We start from the raw sequence: 22,389 nt of genomic DNA on the forward strand, positions 1-22,389 counted from the left end.
TGCAAAGCAGTGGGCACAGGGTCTCAGGAAACATCGAGGAGTATCTGAAGAATCTTCTGACGAAGCAGGCGATCATCTGTAGAGAAGGGACTCTCCGGAAGGAAGTGGTTACGAGATCCTAGAGTCAGAGTTAGTAAAAAGTTTAACCCGAATAGATGAGAGATTAGAGTCCCAGAGTATAGACGAGGAATAAAAGATCCTAATACCACCCAATGGCGACGTGGGCCAGTAAGCCACACAGCCAAGTTAGTAAAACAGTTTTGGATCACTAGACTCAACTTCGGCCAAGGAGTTGGAAAAGGGGCTACCTATAGGCAGTCGGCTCTGATACCAACTTGTGACGCCCTCGATTTGATCGTACACTAATCATACACGCAAATGTGTATGATTAAGATCAAGGACTCACGGGAAGATATCACAACACAACTCTAGACACAAATTAAAATAATACAAGCCAGGGGCCTCGAGGGCTCGAATACATAAGCTCAAATACACAAGAGTTAGCGGAAGCAACAATATCTGAGTACAGACATGAGTTAAACAAGCACTACTAGGGAAAACCCTAGCAGTAGCGCTGGTTTTGTGCTCACTAGTAGCGCGGGTAGGCGCGCTACTAATATGGCGCTACAGCTATTGCTTAGCAGTAACGCGTGCCGCACGCGCTACTGCTAGGACAAATAGCTGCAACGCTTGTTCTCTCCCATGCTGCTGCTAATGTAACTACTGGCAGCGTGTTTTCATTCCATCGCTACTAGTATTGTTTTTTTACTTTTTTATTTTTAGTGTATTTATGCGCCATCGTACAAATATTGGTACAATACCAGTTATGAGGTTTACATCATTATGTCCATAACAGTGTGTCAAATGAAGGTGGATTAGGTTCAAGTGGAGGCAATATGTGGTGCATGTCAAAAGTATACTACTAATCCAAACTTGATCTAGTTTGGACTAGTAGTACTTTCGATGTGCACCACATGTTGCCTCCACTTGAATCTAATCCGCCAGCACAAGCTATTTAATCATCATCATAATCATTAGCACCAACAATATTTATTTAATCACCACTAACACTAGCTAATAATAATCATCAGTCATTACCACCAACACTAGCTATTTTATCATCATAGTAATAGTGTAGCACATCATCATCCTCAAACTCATTTCTAGCTAATCACTCCTGCTGCTCTCTCTTAGGTAAAACAACATAAAACATGTGTAGCTCTCCTCCTTGATCAAGTTGGAGCATGCAGATGAACCTGTCTCCTAATTTTGGGTAGCACATATGTTTGCTGCCCCCTAGTACTTCTCTGTGCTCCCCCATCACATATCTGGTCCAGTCTTGCACTATTAAGAATTCATCGCTGATCTTGAATGCACTAAAGTAACATGTAGGATATCTTGGCCGTAAGCTAATAATACTCATGGTACCTTTAGTCTCGATCCCATAAGGCACAACATTCATCGGGAGTCCCTGTTGAAGAACATCGTATGGTCACATACTTAGCAATGAAGTTTAGCTTCACAAATAATGTATGGAAAAGATGCACTGAGGACAAATAGTAAAAATCTTACCATTCTTCCTAAATAGATGTGACCGTAGTTCATGACGAACACTATTGGTCGCACGTTTTCAGTACTAAGATTTCTAAGTCCAGGAAGAAAATTTGTCTTGACGGTATCAAGATCCTCAAAGCCATGAAACATAATGACTTAGCTCCTCGCAGTTTAGTTCAGCCCCGGGACAGTAGTAGGTCATGTCTACCAAGCGTTGGACATGTTTGCTTGCACCGAAATAAGCTGACAATACAAATTAGTTGTCAACTATTTTTGAATAAACAATATCAAAGACATAAATATGGTTGAGAAACTTACATTTTGGTGTAACTGGAGGCGTCTGCACATCGACCCAGATGTCGGTATTACCTTCAATATCATCTTTCGGACGAATATCAAAGGTGATAACCATATCATGCTGAAATGCATAAGTCTTGCATAGTGCTCGCCATGTTTTGCATCCAAAATAGGTGTAGTCGTCTGAATTGTATAATTTTGCATGGAAAATATAACCATGCTCGGTCTTCAAATAAACTTTCTTTACCTCCATAGTATGACTGAAACCTATCTTATCCAATACAAAAACTCTTGCATGGCAGGGGATACGCTAGTAGAATAGTAAAAAAATATATAAGTTGAAGCAAATGAAGCAGATGTCATGCTTAATTACGAAAAAAGACTTGTCATTGTGACTTACTGTGTCCACTTCGAAGTTCTCGTCCAGCTTGATGCTGAAGCGCCTATCATCATCTAGGAAGATTCCGTCCCACAGGCCGTGCTCGTCTTCGCAGTATTTGCAAATACCGAAATCCTTTTTGTCGTCAGACATTTCCTATGTTCATAGTTAAAACATTAATTGAAAATCGATAGAAGACAACTACCAGGATACTCAAAACACAAATATGGGGCACTCAATATTTCCTACTTATTCTGGCAAAAGTCATGCCAAAATTCACGGAAAAATACGGCATGACCTTTGCTAAAATAGGATATATCGAGCGCCTGAAATTTGCCGGAACGGAAATGAATCAACACTCCGGCAAAACATAGGCCACTCGGAGGTGTAACCTGCAAACATGACTGGCCACTTGGATATTGAGAAACACAAGATATACATTTCAAAATATCTTATAAGACTCAAATTAGCATGCATTCAATAAGCAAAAGTAAATCATCTCATGCGTCCGTACATCATCAAATATTATCACTAATACATCCCGAATAGTGTCATACATATAACATCACTAGTACAACTAAAACCCTAGCACACGACGGGTATCGGCGCGGGCGGTGGACACCCACAGAGAAGGAACCATCACGGGATCATAGCTCCAATGAGATCCCTGGAGAACCTGCCAGGTATTGGAGAACCTGTGCTCCAACGCAAACAAGTAGCGACGGACGTGCGCGTCCTCCTCACTGACACGGTGACGCACCACATCCGCGGAGTCCTCGAGCCTCTGGACCGTCACTGGCCCACGCGACCGCCACCAAAGAAGGTTCGGGTCAACGACAGGCTGGCTCCTCACCAACCTGCGCCCCCCGGTAGGTAGCGCCTCCCAGTACCACCCCGGCGGAGCCCAGTCCCGGACATGGCCCATCTGGTCAAGCAGGTGTCGCCCTCTGCCGACTCGATGACGAGGATGCGGGATAGGCATCGTCCACGTCGACGCGGGAAAATTGCTTTAACTAAAAAATAGCAACAAGTTCTTACTAACTAGTTCTATTAATTCAACTAGTTCTTACTAAAAATAAACTTACTATAAATAAAAATATTCTAGTACCTAATTAGTACCTAGTTCTTACTAACTAATTAGTACCTAAGAACTACTGCCCTAATTACCATCTAATTTGATGAACCTATAGGAGTGGAAAGTGGTAGCGGATATTCCAATTATCCAACTATAAAGTGAAATAAGTGGTCAAATTTTACTTGTTTTATGATTCATCTTAGAAATTTGATTCGTTTCCACCTTTACATGAACCCTAACTCATTTGAGCCGCATCCGCATCCGATTCGTTTCCACCCTAACTAATTTGATGGAGGTAGAAACCCTAGGCAGAGGTAGGGGAGAGGGAGGAGCAGGCGTGCTCACCTCGGGTGCCTGCGACGAGGGAGGGGCAGGCGGTGTCGAGGTCGTGGTCGGGGCTTCGGGGCAGCGTTGAGGTCGGGGGGGGGGGGGGGCGGGGGTGGCGTCTGGGGCGGCGTTGAGGTCGGGGTCGGGGGCGGCGTCCCGGGCAGCGTTGAGGTCGGGGGCGGGGACGGTGTTGAATCTGGGCTTGGGGGCGGTGTGGGGAGAGCGTGCGGCGGCCGAGGGGCGGCGGCGGCGGCGAGAGTGGAGTTGATTTGGGGGATGAAGTGGCCGTGGGGAAGGACGAACCGCGTGGTTAAGTCAGAAGTACCAGTAGCGCGTTCCAGAAAGGGCGCTGCTGCTACGTTAGCTACAGCGCGTTCTGGAACACACGCTGCAGCTATAGCGATTAGCAGTAGCGATGGGCCATTATACGCGCTACTGCTAGGTTGGGCTAGCCATGTGCGCCCAGTTCAAACGTAGCAGCAGCGCTTTTCGCTAGTACGCGCTACTGCTAAAGTCATAGCAGTAGCGCGGTTTATTTATGCGCGCTGCTGCTACTTGATTTTGTACAGCGCTACTGGTAAAATTCTGTGTATAGGCTTTTCCCTAGTAGTGAAGATTGCCTTAAGAAGGCTAGCACAAAAGCAACAATGATCAAAAAGGTAAGGCCTCCTGCCTGGGAGCCTCCTAACTACTCCTAGTCGTCGTCGGTCTTCACGTAGTAATAGGCATCCTTCGGGTAGTAGTAGTCATCAGTGGCGTCGTCTGGCTCCTGGGCTCCGTCATCTGGCCGCAACAATCGGGTATGGGGGAAAAGAAGTAGCAAAGCAACCATGAGTACTCATCCAAAGTACTCGCAAGACTTACATTAGATCTAAACTAGTATGCATCTGTATCAAAGGAAAGTGTTGTTTCTATGGACTAAACTGCATAATGCCAGAAGGGAAGGGGAAAGCCTAGCCTATCGAAGACTAGCATCTTCTGGAAACCACCATCTTGCAGCAACAGGAGGGAGTAGAGTAGCATAAAGTAAAGTAGCAGTAGTGTTATCAACCTCGGCCAGAGATCCTTTCTCGACTCCCTGCGAGAAAGCAATCCCAGAGCCATACTATCCAGTTATCATCACAATCCAATTCTCATCACCATCCATTTCTCATCACAAGTATCCAGTTCTAGTTGTATCGATCGGGATACAACTCCAAGTGTCCGTTACCGTAGGACAGGCTATTGATAGTTGTTTTCTTCCCTGCGGGGGTGCACCAACTTACCCACCATGCTCGCTTAACTCCAGCCGGAAACACTTTCCTGGGTCATGCCCGGCCTCGGCCAAACAATACGCCGCAACCCGACCTAGGCTTAATAGAGAGGCCAGCACGCCGGACTAAACCTATGCCCCCAGGGGTCATGGGCCATCTCCCCGAGAACTCCTGCACATTGCATGGGCAGCCGGTGAGCAGACCTAGCTACCTCCTTCAACAAAGCAGGAGCTTACTCAGTCCAACTCGGCGCGCGCCGCTCAGTCGCTGACGTCTATTAAGCTTCGGCTGATGTATACGACGTAGAACGCCCATACTATGCCCACGTGATGGTTAGTGCTATAAGGCCAGAGGCCCCCCGGATCAAATATCCAAACCGTTAGTGGATTAGGAGCACGCGGAAACGAGCAGAGACTCACGATCGATATGACCCCGTCGCCCCGTCTCGAGTACTTGCGGCAAGGGCTAAGAATGCCCGGTCACGCCTCGTAAGTATCTCGCGGGCACCTTCCAGGTCCGCCCGACTCCACATCACTCGCAATTAAGCTCGCGCGGGTAACCCTCAGGGCCAACCCATCTTTAGTAATAGGGTCTAGTGCAAAGTCATAGTAACCATAGTAACCGTGTGTCTAACACCAAGGGGAAAACCTGAGGAATCACCCTTGTCGGATTCCCACTCGATGTAAACATCAAGGTGAACGTAAGAGGAACCACCCTCGAGGTTCACACTTGAGGGGTTGCACGACAGAGTCGTATCGGAAGTGGTTAAGGAGGAAATCACCCTCGATGACCACGATCGAATAGCTACTCTACAGAGGTCTCATCAGGAGTGATGTATGAGGTTCCACCCTCGGCACTCGATGGTAACTCTGCAGAGTCGAGCAACAAAGGGGCGTGATGTGACGTGAGGTGTCGGGGCCTGGACATCGATCCCGTTGATCGGGTCTTCTGATAATCCAGCGGGGCAGTCGGGTCAAGTGGGGGGGGTCACTGATGGGTCTCTAACCAATCTATACTAAGCAATTTAGGATAAGCAGGTAGGTAACAATAGCAGGTTACAATAAAAAGGCTATGCAGTAGGATAGGAGCAAACAATAACAGTAGGAAAATCTAATGCAAGCATGAGAGAATGGAATGGGCGATATCCGGATGATCAAAAGGGGGGGCTTGCCTGGTTGCTCTGGCAAGGAGGGGTTGTCGTCGACGTAGTCGATCACAGGGGCTGCATCGGTCTCGGGGTCTACCGGACAGAAGAGGGGGAAGAAACAGTAAATACACACAAACATATGCACAACATGATTACAAGCGGGGCTAGAGGTGTCCTAACGCTGTGCTAGGCGTTACTGGCGAAGGGGGAAACATCCAGAAAAGTTTTCTCGGTCCCGGACGTCTTTCAGACAGATGAATCAGAGGAGAAATTTTACATGCTCGCTACGCTGGGGACGTATGTCAGACGAACGGATCGTGTATCCGGATTCGTCTTGAAATTCTGAGTAACTTTCATGTAGAAAACTTTTTCATCCGAGCTACGGTTTAATTTCTTTAATTTTCAAAGTTTTATTAATATTCTGAAATTAATTTTAATATGAAAATAAATGCTAAAAAAATGCTAGGTGCACCCAGCACAGTGTACACCAAAGTGTACCCAGTGGCTGACAAGTGGACCACGGGCCAGTCAACGTTTGACTGGTCAACAGGGGGTGGGCCCCTGTGTCATAGGCTGTTTAGTCTAGCCTAACAGTTTAGTTAACCAAACTAGGTGATTAGGCTAATTAAACCCGAGTTAGTTAAGTTAATTAACTTTTTAGTTAATTAATTAACTAATTTTATTATTTATTTATTTTAAACATATATATTTCTTTTTTATCCTTTTTTAAGGGGGCGTGGGGCCCATAGGCCAGTGGCCCAGGGGGCCATGTAGTTAACGGGCGTAGGGGGGGTTATCGGGCGCGGGCGCTCGTCGGGGCTGACCCGACGGAGCGTAGATCGCTCGTTGTGGGGGGGGGGGGCGAGGCCGTGACCTGGCGAGGCGTCGGCGGCCAGGGTCAGCAGGCCGTGCGGGAGGCCAGGGGAAGCGGGTGGCGCGGGTGGAGGGGGGGTGCGAGGCAAGGGCGGGCTTGAGGCATGGCTGCCGGCGAGGGCGCTCGAACGGATGCAGCCAACACTGAGCGGCAGGGGCGGGGAGCAGTGCGCGACCATTGGCAGCAGTAGGGCGCGGTCGCGGTCGGCGCGGCCAGGCGAGGTGCAGGCCCGGCGCGACCGGGCGGGTGAGCAGGACCGCGGCGCTACGCAGCAAGGAAGCAGCGATGAGCTGCGGCACAAGCAGAGAGCAACAGCTTGGCAGAAGCAGCAGCTGCTCCTGCGAGCCGCGGAAGGCGGAAGGGAGGCCGCGCGCGGCGAAGGGAGCAGGTCGCGGGCGGTACAGGGCGCAGCTGGGGAGGGTGCGCGCAGGCAAGGCGGGCACGCACGGCCAAGACAGCGGGCGCGTAGGAGCTTGGGTTCCGACGGCCATGGCGAACTACGGGAGACGGAAAACGACGACCGAACCAAAGGGAAACTGGGAGGGAGGAAGCGCAGCTCACCATGGAGCTCGGTGACGCGCTCGAGGAGGCCGGGGATGGCTCGACGGCGACCCAATCGCCGACTTGGTGCCGCGGCCGTGCACGGAGAAGGGCGACCGTGACGGTGAGCTGCGGGGCGGTCCGGCTCGTCCTGGTGCTCGAGACAGACGAGGACGAGGGCGCCGGTCCTCCTAGATGCCTTGGCACAACTCGGGGAGGAGGGTGGTCGCGACGATTTCGGAGCCACGGCGACCGCGGCGCTCGGCTCCGATCCGAATCAGGAGAGAGGCGGGCGAGGGAGGAAGGGAGGAAATATCTGGGTGCTAACGAGGCTGAAAGGGGGGGGGGGGGCTTGGTCTTATCCCACCAGCGGCTCGGGTTGGCTCTGGTGGGTCGAGGCACAGTGAGGGGCGGGGGCCTCTCTCCTTTTTATTTACTCTGCATTGCCTTTTCTTTTTCTTATTTTCATTTTCTTATTTTTTTGCCTCTATTTCCTATTTAAAAGAGCTACTGAATTATTATTTTTAAATGTGGCACTTTGCACAAAAATAGATAGGAACAAAGTGAAGTTGCATAAAAAGTTTGGGGTCAAAAGGAGTTGGCTAACCATTTTTAGAAATTGGAAAGGCCAATTTAATTATTGTTGGACCACAAGATAAAATCCTAGGGGCATTTTGGGAACTCAAATGAGGTTGGTTCCAACATGACAAATATTCAGGGATTATTTGCCACACTTTGAACATTTTAGTTTTCATGTGTGGCAATTTGAATTTTGGACTTTGATTTGAATTTGAAATTTGAACCGGTTTCGAAGCAACGTGAGTTCAACAACAGTAATCATGATGATGTGGCATCATTAGGAAGGAATTACTGCAGCTTAATTATCCGGGCGTCACAAAATTCATGGTCCAAAAGAGCAACTCCAGTAGATGGTGCAAATTCATGGTCCAAAACCGGCCAGCAGCCGCCCGACTGTTGTTCAGCCGCTGGCTGCCGGTTGGATTGGCTGCTGCGGACGGCTGCGGTCGGTCCGGACGGCGGCGGTGATAAGAAATGAGGTAGGAGGCCGGCCAAGAGGAGCTCGGCGGGTGGCGAAGATTAGTTCGACGGCCGGGCGGAGGGTTTGGTGCGGCGGTCGTGCGGCCGGCGCAACGGCCGTGGACAGGCTCACGGCCGACGGGAGGAGGTCGGCGGCAGCCTATAAGACCCGGCGGAGGCCTACCGCGGCAGCCGGACCGCCGGAGGGGCCGAATCCCGCGTCGGCTGCCACCCGATTCGGCGGCGTCCGGGCGGCGGCGGGGAGGCGACGGTAGCGACGGCGGCGGAGGGCGGCGGCAGGGATGTGGGATGGTGGCGGCGCCGACGGCGAGGTTTTGGGCGGTCGCGGCTGCCGATTCCGGCCGGCTGTTCTTCGGACAGGCGGACGGGCGCGGGCGAGAAAGGAAATGAAGTGGCGGTTGGGCGTTCGCGGGCGGCGGCTAGTTTTGGACCAGATGCATCTCGTGATGTATATTTGCACCGCGAGGTGTTGTATTTTACATCATGAGAAGGCCGCGGTCCAATTCTTTTTTGCATATGGACCGTCTGTTGGAGCAGCGTTTTTTGCCCGAGACGGTCTAAAAGTTAGGTATTTTTACATATGGACCATCTATTGGAGATGCTCTTACGTTGGAAAGATGCAAGATTAACTTAGATATCTATGTTCGTTTACATTTATGTGTGTGCAGCATGTCAACAACACTACGTAGCCTCCCATTTGACTACAAATTTGACATGCATGCATTCCTTCCTAACATTATTCGTAATGTCCTATATGTCCTCCTATGTACTTCTCATTACTTACTCATAGTGTATTATGTCAGTTGTGGAGTGCCATTCTTCTCCAGTCTCTTAAAATTCCGACTACCCTTATTCACATTTTCATTGTTGTCTCCCCTATATTTATAAGTTGTTTGTCTAGCTACATTGCCGCTCCTTATCTCTCCACCACTTTATGCTTTTTCTTTTGATAGCTCACTAGCCTAACCATCGTGTGATCTATAGAAATGTGAGGTATTGGGACATGCTGATGGAGGCGGAAGAACCCGAGTTGATATTTGTGACATCCCTCTTAATAGAAACGATAGACTACTCATATCAACAAGGTGCATGTGCTTTTTTTGGAGCCCATCCACAAGAACCTCAAAGCAACGTGATTGGCTCAGAGCAATTTGAGGATGGGTGACCGATTGAGAAGTTGTTCCTAGATGTGCATGAGTGAGGACAAAGTGCGCAGGAAAGTCTAGTATTGATTTGTGGGGCCAGTCTAGATCACAGACGCAACAACCTTGAACCGGTGAGTGAATCGGTAGGTTTGACCGGGGAGTTACAATACCCTTTAATTATGTATGGTTCTCCTCGATGGTATCTGCGAGAGAAGATGGTTAGGCTTATCTATGGTTATTCTTGCTCTTACCAACGAGAAAAGGTGGTTAGGCTTTCTCTGCTAGTGGCTATTGAGTTTATTCATAGGAAGCAAAGGCTGGGAACCTATGATCCTTTGAGTAACTGATAGTGTGGTTGGAGTGATTAATATGGGGATTGAAAGGAGATGCAGGAGGGGGGAAATGTTGGAGAGGAAAAAGGATGTGTAAGCTCTAGATAGTTTAGAGTTTCCTGTTAAAAATAAATGGTCAGAGCCGCAATGGATGTAAGCTTAACATTTTAATCGGCTAATTAATTTCTTTGTAATGGTGTTTAGGTTTGCTGGTCGAGTGATGTTCATGGAGTTGGTTGTCCAGCTGATACAGGTTAAAAATTCATCTGTGGCAAAAATATATATTTCCCATGTCGCAAGGTGACTAGGGAAAACCTTTCTCCCCTTGATCTTTCCCGGCAAGCATAGGGATTCGTCTCCCTTCCGCCTGCCGCTCCAGCAACTGGTGGCAGAGAGGGGATCTTGGTGCCTCGAATCTGGCTAGTAGATAGGTAGGGTTTTAGTCCTTGCAAGAGTGGCGCTCGGATAGATGATGGTGTTTCTTCTTCGAGAGTTAGTCTTTCGGACTCCGACCCACCTCAAGTTCGCTCGTCGGGATGGATTAGATGGAGCTCCAGCATAGATTCCATTATGATGGCGACAATTGTCGTTCGGTGGTTCATATACCTTGACGTAATTTTTATTATGTTTGAGATAATTTGTAGTTCCGATTAATCTTTATCATAGATCCGATCCTGTTTGCATTAAAAATATACATGTTGAAAATCCAGTGACATCAACATCATTTCAGAAGATGCTCTCGTGGTATGTACGGGACTGAACGCCCCGACATCAACATCACTGGTATCTACTCTCTCCATTCGGAATTACTTGTCGTAGAAATGGATGTATCTAGACGTATTTTAGTTTTAGATACATTTATTTTCGAGACAAGTAATTCCGAACGGAGGGAGTATATCATTGTCACGTGCTCTTTCATGCTTTACTAACACGTGTTCCTTGTTTATTTGTTTACTTTCATTAAAAGAGAAAGAAGACATATATCACCTGGAAAAACCACCTTACAAAAAAAGAAAATAAACAAAACCGTACACACAAAGCAAAAAAGGAAATGTAATTAAACATACAAAAACAGTCGTCCACATGCCACCAACGGACGACACTAGCTATTGACAATGGCACAATGCCGTCTGATCTCCCCCTCGCCACCGGTCTTCACTTCTATCATGCCCATCCTCACCATGGACCGTGCGAACACCTGGAAGAACACCTCCGACGGACCCTTGGCCACGCTCTCGACGTCGGCCCTTGCCGCCGCGTCCGTGATAAGCGCGGCGTCGGACTGGAAGAGTCCCCGGCGCTTTAGGAGGCCGCGGTAGTAGCTAGTGTCAAAGGTGAGGAAGCTCCCGGGGTCCATCTCCACAATGGTGGTGTTGTCCGTGGGCGTGGTGCACTTGGTCTGGCGGAGGTTGGCAGCATACTCTGCATCAAGAGATGGGTCCGCGTCCCCGGGTCCTCCACGGCCGGTGAAGTTGTATAGCCGCTCGGTGAAGGAGTTGCAGTGCGAGATACCGATGGTGTGTGCCCCTGAGTGGTATTGGCACATGATGGATCGGTTGAGGTGGTGAACACAGTATAATATGTGCAGAATTCCGCAAGCTCAAGTAATGTACAATGCAACAACCTTTCTAGTCTCTAGAACAAATACTACAATGCATACTAGCCCTATTATTGCTATTGGGAAATGATATCAACATCGACCAAAGTTTTAAACGGCTAACAAATAGGGTTGGTGCTTTTGTGGAACTGCACATATAGTGTCGGCAAGATTTGTGGTTCCTTTACTTTTCTTCTTATCTTGGAGCCATCCGTTTCAGCTAGCAACACCACCAGTCCACCACCAATGGTCCTCTCATGTGACCATGTTGTGTGAGTGGGTTGTACAAAGTGGTAGGAGCCTCTGGTAGCTAGCGGCTAGATAGAGAGCCGCCGCATGGACAGAAAAAGCACGAATCTATCAAGTTCCTCTCACTACTCACTCGACTATCCTACCCATCTTTGTTTGAGTGCTTGTGCGTCACTAGACTTCGCTATCACCATCACCGTGCATGTGTCGGTGCCAATGATCGATATGTCATCAGCTCGGGCACTGATGCTTAGTGTGCTAACTAATCTTGTGATAATTGGTGGTGATGGTTACCTGAGAGCCAGACGAGGTCGGCGAGGTCGAGGCCCTTGGCGCGGAAGGAGGTGAGGAGGTCGGTGAAGTTCATGGTGGGCGCCGGGATCTGGTCCAGCGCCTCCTGCTTGATCGACACCCTGCCGTCGCGCCGCCCCGTCGGCACGCGCCAGAACGGCCCGCCCTGCATTTTTTTCACTCATCATCGGTCAGCCGCCGCCGAGCCATGCGTGTGCGTATGTGTGTGCTGAGGTGTGGCAGGACAGGGAAGCGGAGCACTTACGATGACGCCGACGGCGTCGCGGGAGGCGAGCGCGAGGATGTCGGCGCAGGAGACGACGCCGGGGCACTCCTGCTCGAGCAGCGCCTTGACGCGGTCCAGGAAGGCGAACCCGCGCAGCGTCAGGTTGGGCGTCGCGTCCTTCTCCGCCTCGCCGCCGCCGGTCGCGTTCAGCAGCACCGACGCGTCGCACCCCTGCAAAAGCGCCATTCGGATTCATCAGGACCCAGAACAGAGCACGCACCGGCATTCCCGTCGACGTCGACGTCGCCGTTCACGGAAAGGAAGAGCGTAGGCACGTACCCTGACGAAGCAGTCGTGGAAGTGGGTGCGGATGAGGGTGGCGGCGACGGAGGGCGCGTGGGGGATGTGGCGCTCCACGTAGTGCTTCACGATCTGCTCCGCCCGCGGGCAGCTCTGCTCGTAGTACCCCTGCCGCAGCTTCCCGCCCTCCGCCATCGCCGCCGCGACGCCAACCGTCACCACAAGCATCGCCAGCACCAACGGCGCCGCCGCCATTGTCACCACCACTAGCTAGAGCCTAGAGCGCGCTCGAGTGGCGGGCGGTGGTGTGCAAAGGCACGAGGATGCTCTGCTCTGCCTTGTCAGCCGCGGGTTCTGGACCGGCCCATCGATCGCTTTTTATACGCACGGCCACGGGGACGCTCCCGCCCGGCAACAGCCAGCGGCGGTCCGTTAGTGGGGTTGGTGCTGGGCGGTACGTAAGCGGGCGAGTAGGTAAGGCCGGCGGGCCGACGTAGCAAGAGACACGACGGCGAGACGATGAACGGGCCCTGACAAGAAAATAATTCGGTATCGACCGGCCGCCCCTGCCAATGGCGTCGTCCCGGTTGCTACCGCACAGCCTGGGGAGCGGGCATTTGCTTCCACAACGGAAATGTTCAGTTAAACAGGTCGATTATTAGTCAGCTGCTAGCTGCATACCCCTCAGGAAAATAGTCAGCGGTACTACTGGTATGCTTGACAGCGTGAAAGTACGAGTAGCGGTGCCATTTGTCAAGGCCAGACGATACGTACGTACGTATTTTTTGATTAGCCTACATACGGCTACTATCGTATTCGTACGCTGCTCCATCTGGGTTATCTGACTGAAACCCTCTAAACTACCATGAAAAATGTTCTTCGGAACCTGTACGGACCAACTCTTTTTTGACAAGGCAAAAAAAAGGTCATGTTTCTAAGCTTAAAAATATGGTTTGCTTGTGTCCCTGAAAGTCACCCCGGGCATAAAAACCGAAGACCAAAAACCGAACCCGACAAGACCGAGACCGAACCTGAAAAGACCAAAACCGAAAAGACCGAATAAAGTTCGGTCTGCAAAACTATAAGACCGAAATAAGTACGGTCAATTCGGCCCTCTACTCTGCAAGACCGAATACACCGATTTAAAAGCCCACACACACATACCATAGGTCATGTTTGTAGATCATCTAAGGCCCAACCGGGCAGCAACCTACTCTCATTCCTCCCCTTCTCTCACGTGTGAGACACGAACCAACCATGCATACGCCTGCTACTTGTTAGTCCGTTCACTGATTATATACTTATGTTCTCACATGTCTGAATTCTCTTATATACACTTGCACCTCTGTAAACATATTTTTCTCAATTTTTCTTATATAAACATGTACTAGTATATTGGGAAGTAGCATATATGAATATGAGTTATTGCATTAAATTTGGTCTGTTTGGCCGGGACCGAACATTGCTCTGTAAAGACCGAAGACCGAATAGTGGAGGACCGAAAAGACTGAAATAACGAATTCTTGAAAGACCTAAAAGACCGAGCCGAACAAACCAAAAAGACCGAGCGCCCAGGCTTGCCTGAAAGCTCATTTGTCAATTGATTTAACAAAATGCTTTCATACAGATTTACAAAGTATTCAGATCCGTCGGTAGTATTATCTTGGCCGACTGAGAAAATCTTATTCATCCATCAACTTTACAAAACTAATATAATGTTTAATAAAATGTTCACTATACTGCAATAACTTTCACACATTAAAAGTTCTAAATTTGTAGAATGTTGCACGGATCTCAACATATAATCGACGGTGAAAGTTAGCAAAGTTATCTAACTAATTATGAAATGTTTATCTTGGTTAATAATGTGTAGAACCGTAGAAACTTTTTTTTCCCATTTTTTCATTAAAAATTATGACCAGGTGCAAGTTGTGCAAAAATCTCTAATTGCGAGATTGGTATGATAATTTTGTCAAACTTCAAAGCTCCAAACTTTCTAGTCGTTGTGTTACTGTGAGGTCAACTGTTTACCACAAAAAACATTTCCATGGTAATACGGGTTTCCCGTTAGGTTTTATAATAAATCTATGTAGGATGAAAATATTACCAAAGTTGTAGTTCTTTTGCAACATGAACTATTTACCACAAGTTTTCCTGAGAAGGGGGTGCGTGCGTTGTGGGCTGGCCTCATCAGCCATCACAAGGCTGCCAACGCTTCTTTGCACTTTCTAGCCCCTCTTTCCTTTGCCTGCGTCTAGAATAGCCTCAGCTCCCATCCATCCGTACGCACATATGCAATGCACCCGCATTAAACCGCCGCCAAGAAACGCCGGCCAGAAACTAAACATGCATCACATGCCCTGCACTTTCCCTCCATCCGTCCTCTGCCCCATGCATTTCAATTCGATTATTGGTACCCTACCATATGTCAATATATGACATTATACAATGCACAGTTTGTACTTCACAAATGTTGCATGTAACCTGCACAAATGTTGCTCGCAGCTGCACAGATGCTGAAGGCGATGCCGGCCTTCCCGTTCCCGCTCACGCATGAAGCTTCCTCCTCTTTTCAGTTTTCCGTTTACAATCATCGACAGTAAGACGTCCGCATCAACCGTGCTCATCGAAAACCAACCAGTGTCCTTAGGCCATGCCATTGCTCACCGCATCGCTCCGGCCCGTCCTTGGCCGTCGGTCTTGGCTCCCATCGTCGTCGACCTCAACGACAGCCAGCGTGCTAGCCTCCCTTGTCATCACAGGCCACAATTGCATTTATCTAAGGGGTTGGTTAGAGCTTGGCGCAGCTATTTTGATGCGTTCTGTTGCCGGTATGCACGTGGATAAATATAAGATGAAGTTTTGACAGAACTTTCTCACCAGACGTGATGCCCACATTACTCACTTACTTTATTCACGGGCTGATTGAGTGAGCCCCATGAATATTCCCTGTGACCCCGACTTACACGGCGAAAAGAGATGGTGAACTCAATCCCATGAAGGCTAGCTTCAATGGGAAGACTACCGCGGTTCAGGGGGAAGAAGGCTTTTGGAATAACTTGTGACCAGGGGAAAATGGTTATGACAGTATGGCATGCACTGCCATGGATTGCACGCAATACCTAGGGATGAGCTACTGCTTTTCCTTCACTTCTTTTCTGCGCAATGAGCAACCTAGTTATTACAGCTAGCTCGCCTTTTCTAGACACATTCTATATCTTAATTTCTTCCTTCCAAGAACATCTTGTTTAGCTAATGACTGATGCAATGCAACCACCACATTAGTGCAATTAGTATTTAGTACTAGCCCATATGCGTGGACCATGATGGAGTGATGTGTGCATGCCCATCATCCGCATCAGTGCACCATAGTTTTAGCTAATGACTGATGCAGCCATGGCACCAGCCGGGGGTGCCAAGGACGGCATAATTAGGACCGACCAGTGTTTCGCTCAACGAGGTCCTCGTCGTTATCAAATTAATCTCGATACGGGTTGGCAGACAATAGTACAACTAATGATGTGTATAACAACAGGATGAAATGTTCATAAGGAAACAAGATGAAATGCACACCAATTATAGAAAAAAGATCTTTTGTATATTAGGGATACCACGCCGTGGACCAATAATGCGTGTACTTTGCAATGAGTAAATTGTCTTGTGATGTTTACAAACGTGCATGCAGTCCGTCCTTAATACGGGCTTACAATATCCAAATGCACGCCAGTTCACTGCCATGATGAGCAACCCTGTATTTGGAAGGCATATATATTTGAGACTCTTCTACACCACACTTTAATTACTAATACATTGAGTTATATGCTTTGCTGGCACAATTATATCGCTGCTTGTCTAGCAATATCTTCTGTAAAGGAGCTAACTTCTTACTCTCTCATTGGGTACATATCCAGAGTCCAATCAGAGAGGTCCAGTGGAAGTTCAAAATTTTCTCTTCCTAGCACTGTAGCACACCTTTCTAGAATTATATTTAGCTGAAGATGATCGCATGAACATGACAAGTTACCTAACTGAGGTTAGAAAGATGCCCCAGCTCGTAGTGATATGTTGAATGCCTGGTAGGCTGGACATGGTCAAAGTCAAACGCGTTAAGATGTAAAGGTAACCGGAAGAAAATAAGAATTGAAATTGTGTTTAGAATTCATTATCAGCTTCCTCGAGAGGTAAATTTTAGAGCCTAAGATCACACTGCATCACATCCTCTCAGCTTGTAGCCTGTTTTTCATGATCATGGTCTCTATTCTAAGCTCACTTTGGTAGAAGCTTGCAAGATGTCACTCTGCTTCATACTCCCTCCGTTTCAAATTACTCGTTGCAGAAATTGATGTATCTAGAACTAAAATACATCTAGATACATCCATACCCGCGACAAGTAATTTAGAAGGGAGGGAGTGCTTGCTAGTACTTCACCAGCCCATGTCCCTTTCGTGTCTAGTAGCATACGGTGCCCGTGGGTAACATTCACTTGCAAGTTGAAAAGGCAAAGCTGGTTCAGATGAAGGAATTGCAGGGACAGTCGTTACTTCCGAGTGGCTAACTGCAAAGATCAGTAAAGATCAGTAGGACTGAAAGTAACATGCCCTTTTTATGGGCATATCCTTGGAAATGACCATCGCTACATCCCTTTCAGAAGTAGGTTGTTAGTTACACCTCTCACTTTTAGTAAGCATAATCAGAAATGTGCTTAGCGTAGATGCATTAATATCAGTGACCAGTTAAACATGGGAAGATTATCTGGTCTTTTAACCACTGCAGTACTTTATACCTTTCTTTTTGGATGGATATAGGACAAATTAGTCGTTGGATGCATGAGCATGCTTGTGACCAAGAATACAACTCAAGAGGGGTATGCAAATTAAAGTGTCCGAGTGTTCGCAAAAAAATAATAATTAAAGTGCCCGAGTGATTGCTCAAGAGGCCTCATCCATCCAAACTGCAACATCACTGGAAAGAAAATGACACACGCGCTTGTGAATCACAAACTGTTCGGCCATGATGCTGCTGCTCAGCTGAAACTCTAGTACACACAACCGTGGTAGTATGGCTTTAGTCTTATTGTTGTATTATTTTGTAAGGTTTTGTGTGAATAATTAATAAAAAAGCTGCATGCATTGTCCAGACGCAGAAGCCGAGAGTCTTCCTCCTTTGTTAAAAAAAAATCTCCAGCCTTTACCGGTTACATAGGCGTGTCAATAGTAATATGTGGTCGTTCAGTATGTCATACATACGTATGTGTCAGTCAATATATGTGTATGTCATAAGCATCCACTGGTGGTTAGTGTATCAAATCTCTCAACTTCATTATAAACAGTTTCAAGTACAGATACCTCTTACATATTTATACAGCCCTCCCCCCCTCCCCCGTGTCTTTTTGCATGTTAATTTCCCAGCGTTGAAACTTGAAAGAATTAGTGATAATGGCAGGTTTGTTTGTTCTTTATTCTCACGTTTCTGCTCGCTATCTCGGCGGTCTAGCCATTGGATGGGAGTGATAGGTATCGGGAGAGAGGTAGCAACAAGAATTCCATGCACTTCATCGTGGTTTGTTGATCGATGGAGTTGCGACGAGTTCTGTTGGGTTGCTGGGAGCTTGATGATGACTAAGGCAACGCCAAGAACTACTCCATTCTCAAGTGCTCCCGCCTCCTCGTAGTTCCATGACGACGGTGATAAGGCGGAGATGGAGGGCGGCAAGGCAATAACGGACTACAATCAGCTGACCAGCGAGAAACAGGCTCCAAGTCGAACCTGCATCATAGGATGGCAGCCACGGTCGAGTGGGGTTAGAGCAGGGTGAGCGCGTTGGATGCAGCCGTACTGGAGCTGCATGCAGTGGAAAGAACAGAGGGTGGTGCTGCACCTGTCGCCTCTGTTTTTTCTCCATAGGATCCATTATGGATCGGGTTCCACTATCACAAAGATTTTTTTTAAAAAATAGAGGAGGATCCCCGGCCTCTGCATCTGAACGATGCATGCAATCACTTTATCAATTGTTCACATAAGACATTACAAAGTAATACAACAACAAAATTAAAGCCACCGTCTAGGCAACGTCCGTCGCTATTCCTATCCAAGATGCTGATAGTCTGGGCCTAATACCAAACAAACCTTGCAGCCAAACCTAACATCTAAGACCAGAGGTCCCATTCAGGACGCCTGCCGGGTATGGGGCACCAATCGGTCCGGCGCACTCCTCAACCAGGACGCCTGCCGGGTATGAGGCCGCCGCAGCCACCTGCCACCAATCCATCTTCAGAGCTATACTGTTGCATCTACTTTGCACGGTCTAGCTGCCGTTGACGCCACCACGACGCCAAACAGCTTCCTCCTCCTGCGCGAGTTCATCTCCGTGCATCGGACGTCGAGTCTCCACTGCGCCATGTCGCCGAGACCCACCGTCGATGATACTGTTGATGCCACACCACTCCACCTACATGCCATCTCGCGTCGACTCCGAACTACCAGCAACTCCACCACCCTGAGCAGTCCTCAGCCGACGCCTTCAGGAAGGAACACGACACCAAAGTGCCATCGTCGCCCAAACAGAGGAACAGTGGCTTTCGCCTACGCTCATGGCATATGTGGGGGTGTAGGATCCACATCGAAGCCTCCAGGAAGGGAATTGGCGCCGAGGGCGTCGACTTTGGTGGGGCCGCCATGCCGGCCTGGAGTTTCCTCCGGATCTATGCCCACCCGCCAGATCCGTCTAGCCAGCACCGGGTAGGTATTGGACCTAGCACGAACCGGAGCAGAACGAGTCGGAGATGACGCTACCTGGATTCGCAGCCGTCCACCGCCTGCCAGATTCCCACCGCCGTGCACGTCAGAGCCGACTCCGAACGATGCCGGCCTCACGCACACACCTCTGGCCACCCTCAACCACGCCGGTGAGTGGGGACAACCTTGGCGCGCGCCCACCGCCGCTCAGGGCCGCCAGGTCGGCGCCCAAGCCCACACCATCTGGAGGGGAACCGATCTGGGGTGAGGGCCCCAGATCCCCCGCCGCCAGCTGCCATGGCCGGCCCCACGCTGCCCCCGCAGCCGTGGAGGCACAACCACTGCCAAAATCCGACCGGGCCGCCACCCCATCACGCCCACTCCGCCTCCACGCCGGGCGGCCAGGTTCACCATCACGTTTCGCCAGAGGATCCCCTCGCGAGGAGAGAAGGAAGGTCCGCTGTCCGCCGTCCGCCGGGTGAGCTTCGCTCGCCGGCCTCCTCCGGCGGCGGCGGAGAATCAACGGGAGGGGGGGAGGGCTTAGAGGCGACGGCGGCTAGGGCCCCCGAGCCCCCTTGGAGGCAACGCAAGCGCTAGGCTGTATGGAATGTAGCCCACTATCCTTTGTGCAAACAACCAAAAGGCTAACAGAGAAAATGATTTTATAGGACATCAAAACTAGGGTCATCTTTACATTCCTTTCCAAGTGTATTGGTTATCACTTATTAGTGAGAGCATCTCCAATAGGCGCGCAACCGCGCGGGGCGCTAAATACGTTTACAACGTCGGAAATAGCAACTTTTCGTGCGTCATAGAGCACTGGCTCCTGCAGCCGCTGCAAAAAAATTGCACGCACAGGCCGCTCCAGCAAAAACGCTAAAATACAGTGCGCGATATACGTACGTATGCAAAAACAATAGCATAGGTAGATTAAAAATAAAACAGTACATAGATAAAACAATACATAATAAAAAACGATACATAGCTAGTTTTTTCGCATCGAATACAGAGCTAGTTCAACATAGATAGTTCATCTACTCCGACTACGACTACTGCTCATCGTCGTCGTCCTCCTCCTCCTCCTCCTCCGACTCCGTCTCGGTAATGTCCTCCTCTGACATGCAAATGAAGGATTCAAGATACCGATCATCGTCGGAGTCCCTGGTCGACGGTGCTCCTAACTCAATGTTGAATTGAGCGGCCGCCTTCCGCGTATGCTTGTCCTCACGATAGGCGGCTCGCTCCGCCCTCCTCTCCTCCCTCTCCGTCCTCCTTTGCACGTAGAACTCACGGTCGTTGATGATGTCCCGCAGGAAGCGTTGGCGCCACTGCGCTTTGGCTTCCTCGTCCATCTCAGCGATGACGAGATGGTGCTGGCGCCTCCGGTTTTCGCGACGATCCTCGTCGGTGATAAGCCGTGGGGAAGGAGGGAGCTCCTGCGCCCGCTCCCGCGTCGCCACCTCGGGGAAGTTCATTTCCCTACAAGGCCGCCGGAGGCGCCACGCCACCGTGTCGTACGCACGAGCGGCCTCATGGGCAGTGTCGAAAGTGCCGAGGCCGAGGTGCATCTCGCCGAACTGGATCTCGGCGGAGAAGGCGCCGGAAGGGGTCTCACGGACGCCGTGGTAGCCCGAAGTTCCCCGGCGGCGGCGGAGGCGAGAAAGAGTAGCGAGAGAGCGGGGAGAGGGCGTGTCGCGAGGCGGACAGTGGCGAGAGAACGGGGAGAGGGCGCGTGGGAGGTCTTGTGGCGGGTGCTATCCTTTCCCGCGCGCGCTGGAGCGCGTGAAACCGCCCCGCACGCGCCAAAACCCACTATTCCCGTGCACGCGTGTTTTTACAGCCACTGTTGGAGATGCTCTAATAAAAAAATGTGCTAACAATGCATGCATTATTTAGCTATGAAAAAATGTGTTGTGACCGGTGAATTGTGGCAAGATTTTCTCATATTTTAACCTCTGCCTATGACGTTATACCTTTATTTTGTGTTGGATACATGACAAATTACTGAATGGATGCATGAGCATGCTTAGGACTAAGAATCCAGTTCTAGGGGGAGTATCACAAAGCTATATGTTTTTTAGGAACCCTGACCCTCCCTCTCCTAGCCCCCGCATCGTCGTCCCCCCACACCGCAGGCGACTTGGGTGGCGGTGCGACCTTCCCCCTCCTCTCCTCCTCACCCTCCCCTGCCCTCGCTGCCGGCCGAAGCCGCTGGGGAAAAGCACCTCGCGGTGGCTGGCGGCGGGGCCCTCTCTTCGATGCCTAGGGATGGCCAGTGCGGGGTGGCTTATTCTAGCGGCGGCGCCGGGCATGTGTGGGGCTCGGCAGAGCGGCGACGGTGTGTTAGCGGCGACATGGTGGGTGACGATGCTGGCTGCGTGCCCGTGGTGGCGGCGGTGGTTCAGATCTAGCCACATGCTGCAGCGGGAAGGTTCTAGCGGGCCTCTTCTCTACGGGTTCCGACTTGGCTTCCCTCTCCTCTCGTTTGGGGCTGAAGGTGGTTGGGGCTGGTGGAGGGGGTTGCGTGGCGGCCTGATCTGACACGATTTTTTTGGCTGTCGGCGCGGTTTGGGGCAGCGGCCGGGTGTGATTGTTGCTCCGGCCATGGGCGGCGGCGCGTGGAGGTCCGACATGGGTGGTGGCCTCCTGGTGGTGCGGCGGCTACACGGTGGCCAGACGGCTGGGCTGCGGCGACGACCTTCTTCTCCGGTGTCGGCTCGTCTGCGGTCGGGCCGTCTTGACCTTCACTTCATCTCCTCGTCGTCCGGGCACTACTTGCATCGAAGGGCTGGCCCGCTCCCAGCTGCGATCGATCGCTCGTCTCGCGCCCGGTGCCATAGGATCGAGCTCGTCTCGCGCCCGGTAGCAGGACCAAGCTCATCTCGCGCCCGGCGGCCGGAGCGAGCTCGCCTCGCACCCGGCAGCAGGACCAAGCTCGTCTCATGCCCGGAGGTAGGACCAAGCTCGCCTCGTGCCCGGTGCTGTGGGACGGGGCGATGGTGGCCAGTT

General features: G+C 50.2%; 3 protein-coding genes across 3 annotated transcripts; all 3 read right to left on the minus strand.

The window, feature by feature from the left end:
* Positions 1 to 1,028: 1,028 nt before the first annotated feature.
* On the minus strand, positions 1,029 to 7,775 carry LOC147961040 (uncharacterized). Its single transcript, XM_087537683.1, has 5 exons — positions 7,468 to 7,775; positions 2,252 to 2,386; positions 1,873 to 2,161; positions 1,573 to 1,797; positions 1,029 to 1,471 (listed from the first exon to the last, which is right to left on the minus strand). Exons 1-4 carry the CDS (start codon positions 7,468 to 7,470, stop codon positions 1,688 to 1,690), a joined length of 537 nt encoding a protein of 178 aa, XP_087393809.1. The 5' UTR covers positions 7,471 to 7,775; the 3' UTR covers positions 1,029 to 1,471; positions 1,573 to 1,687.
* A 3,128-nt stretch (positions 7,776 to 10,903) lies between these two features.
* LOC125524368 (peroxidase 3) lies at positions 10,904 to 13,014 on the minus strand. Its single transcript, XM_048689427.2, has 4 exons — positions 12,685 to 13,014; positions 12,385 to 12,576; positions 12,123 to 12,285; positions 10,904 to 11,509 (listed from the first exon to the last, which is right to left on the minus strand). Exons 1-4 carry the CDS (start codon positions 12,898 to 12,900, stop codon positions 11,085 to 11,087), a joined length of 996 nt encoding a protein of 331 aa, XP_048545384.2. The 5' UTR covers positions 12,901 to 13,014; the 3' UTR covers positions 10,904 to 11,084.
* A 7,415-nt stretch (positions 13,015 to 20,429) lies between these two features.
* On the minus strand, positions 20,430 to 20,948 carry LOC147961041 (uncharacterized). Its single transcript, XM_087533646.1, has one exon. It carries the CDS (start codon positions 20,946 to 20,948, stop codon positions 20,430 to 20,432), a length of 519 nt encoding a protein of 172 aa, XP_087389772.1.
* Between the last annotated feature and the right edge of the window lie 1,441 nt (positions 20,949 to 22,389).

The sequence above is a fragment of the Triticum urartu genome, chromosome 7A (assembly GCF_056163025.1).
Source record: "Triticum urartu cultivar PI428250 chromosome 7A, HENAU_Tu73, whole genome shotgun sequence".
Classification (NCBI taxonomy): Eukaryota; Viridiplantae; Streptophyta; class Magnoliopsida; order Poales; family Poaceae; genus Triticum; species Triticum urartu.

Excerpts from the sequence above, each read along its gene's own strand:
- LOC147961040 (XM_087537683.1), bottom strand. Across the intron at positions 2,162-2,251 it reads AGAACTTCGAAGTGGACACA|CGTATCCCCTGCCATGCAAG; the intron begins GTAAGTCACAAT and ends CTATTCTACTAG. Across the intron at positions 1,798-1,872 it reads GCCTCCAGTTACACCAAAAT|CTTATTTCGGTGCAAGCAAA; the intron begins GTAAGTTTCTCA and ends TTGTATTGTCAG.
- LOC125524368 (XM_048689427.2), bottom strand. The coding sequence starts at position 12,900 with ATGGCGGCGGCGCCGTTGGTGCTGGCGATGCTTGTGGTGACGGTTGGC. Across the intron at positions 12,577-12,684 it reads TCCACGACTGCTTCGTCAGG|GGGTGCGACGCGTCGGTGCT; the intron begins GTACGTGCCTAC and ends GCGCTTTTGCAG. Across the intron at positions 11,510-12,122 it reads CGACCTCGTCTGGCTCTCAG|GGGCACACACCATCGGTATC; the intron begins GTAACCATCACC and ends AATACCACTCAG.
- LOC147961041 (XM_087533646.1), bottom strand. The coding sequence starts at position 20,948 with ATGCACCTCGGCCTCGGCACTTTCGACACTGCCCATGAGGCCGCTCGT.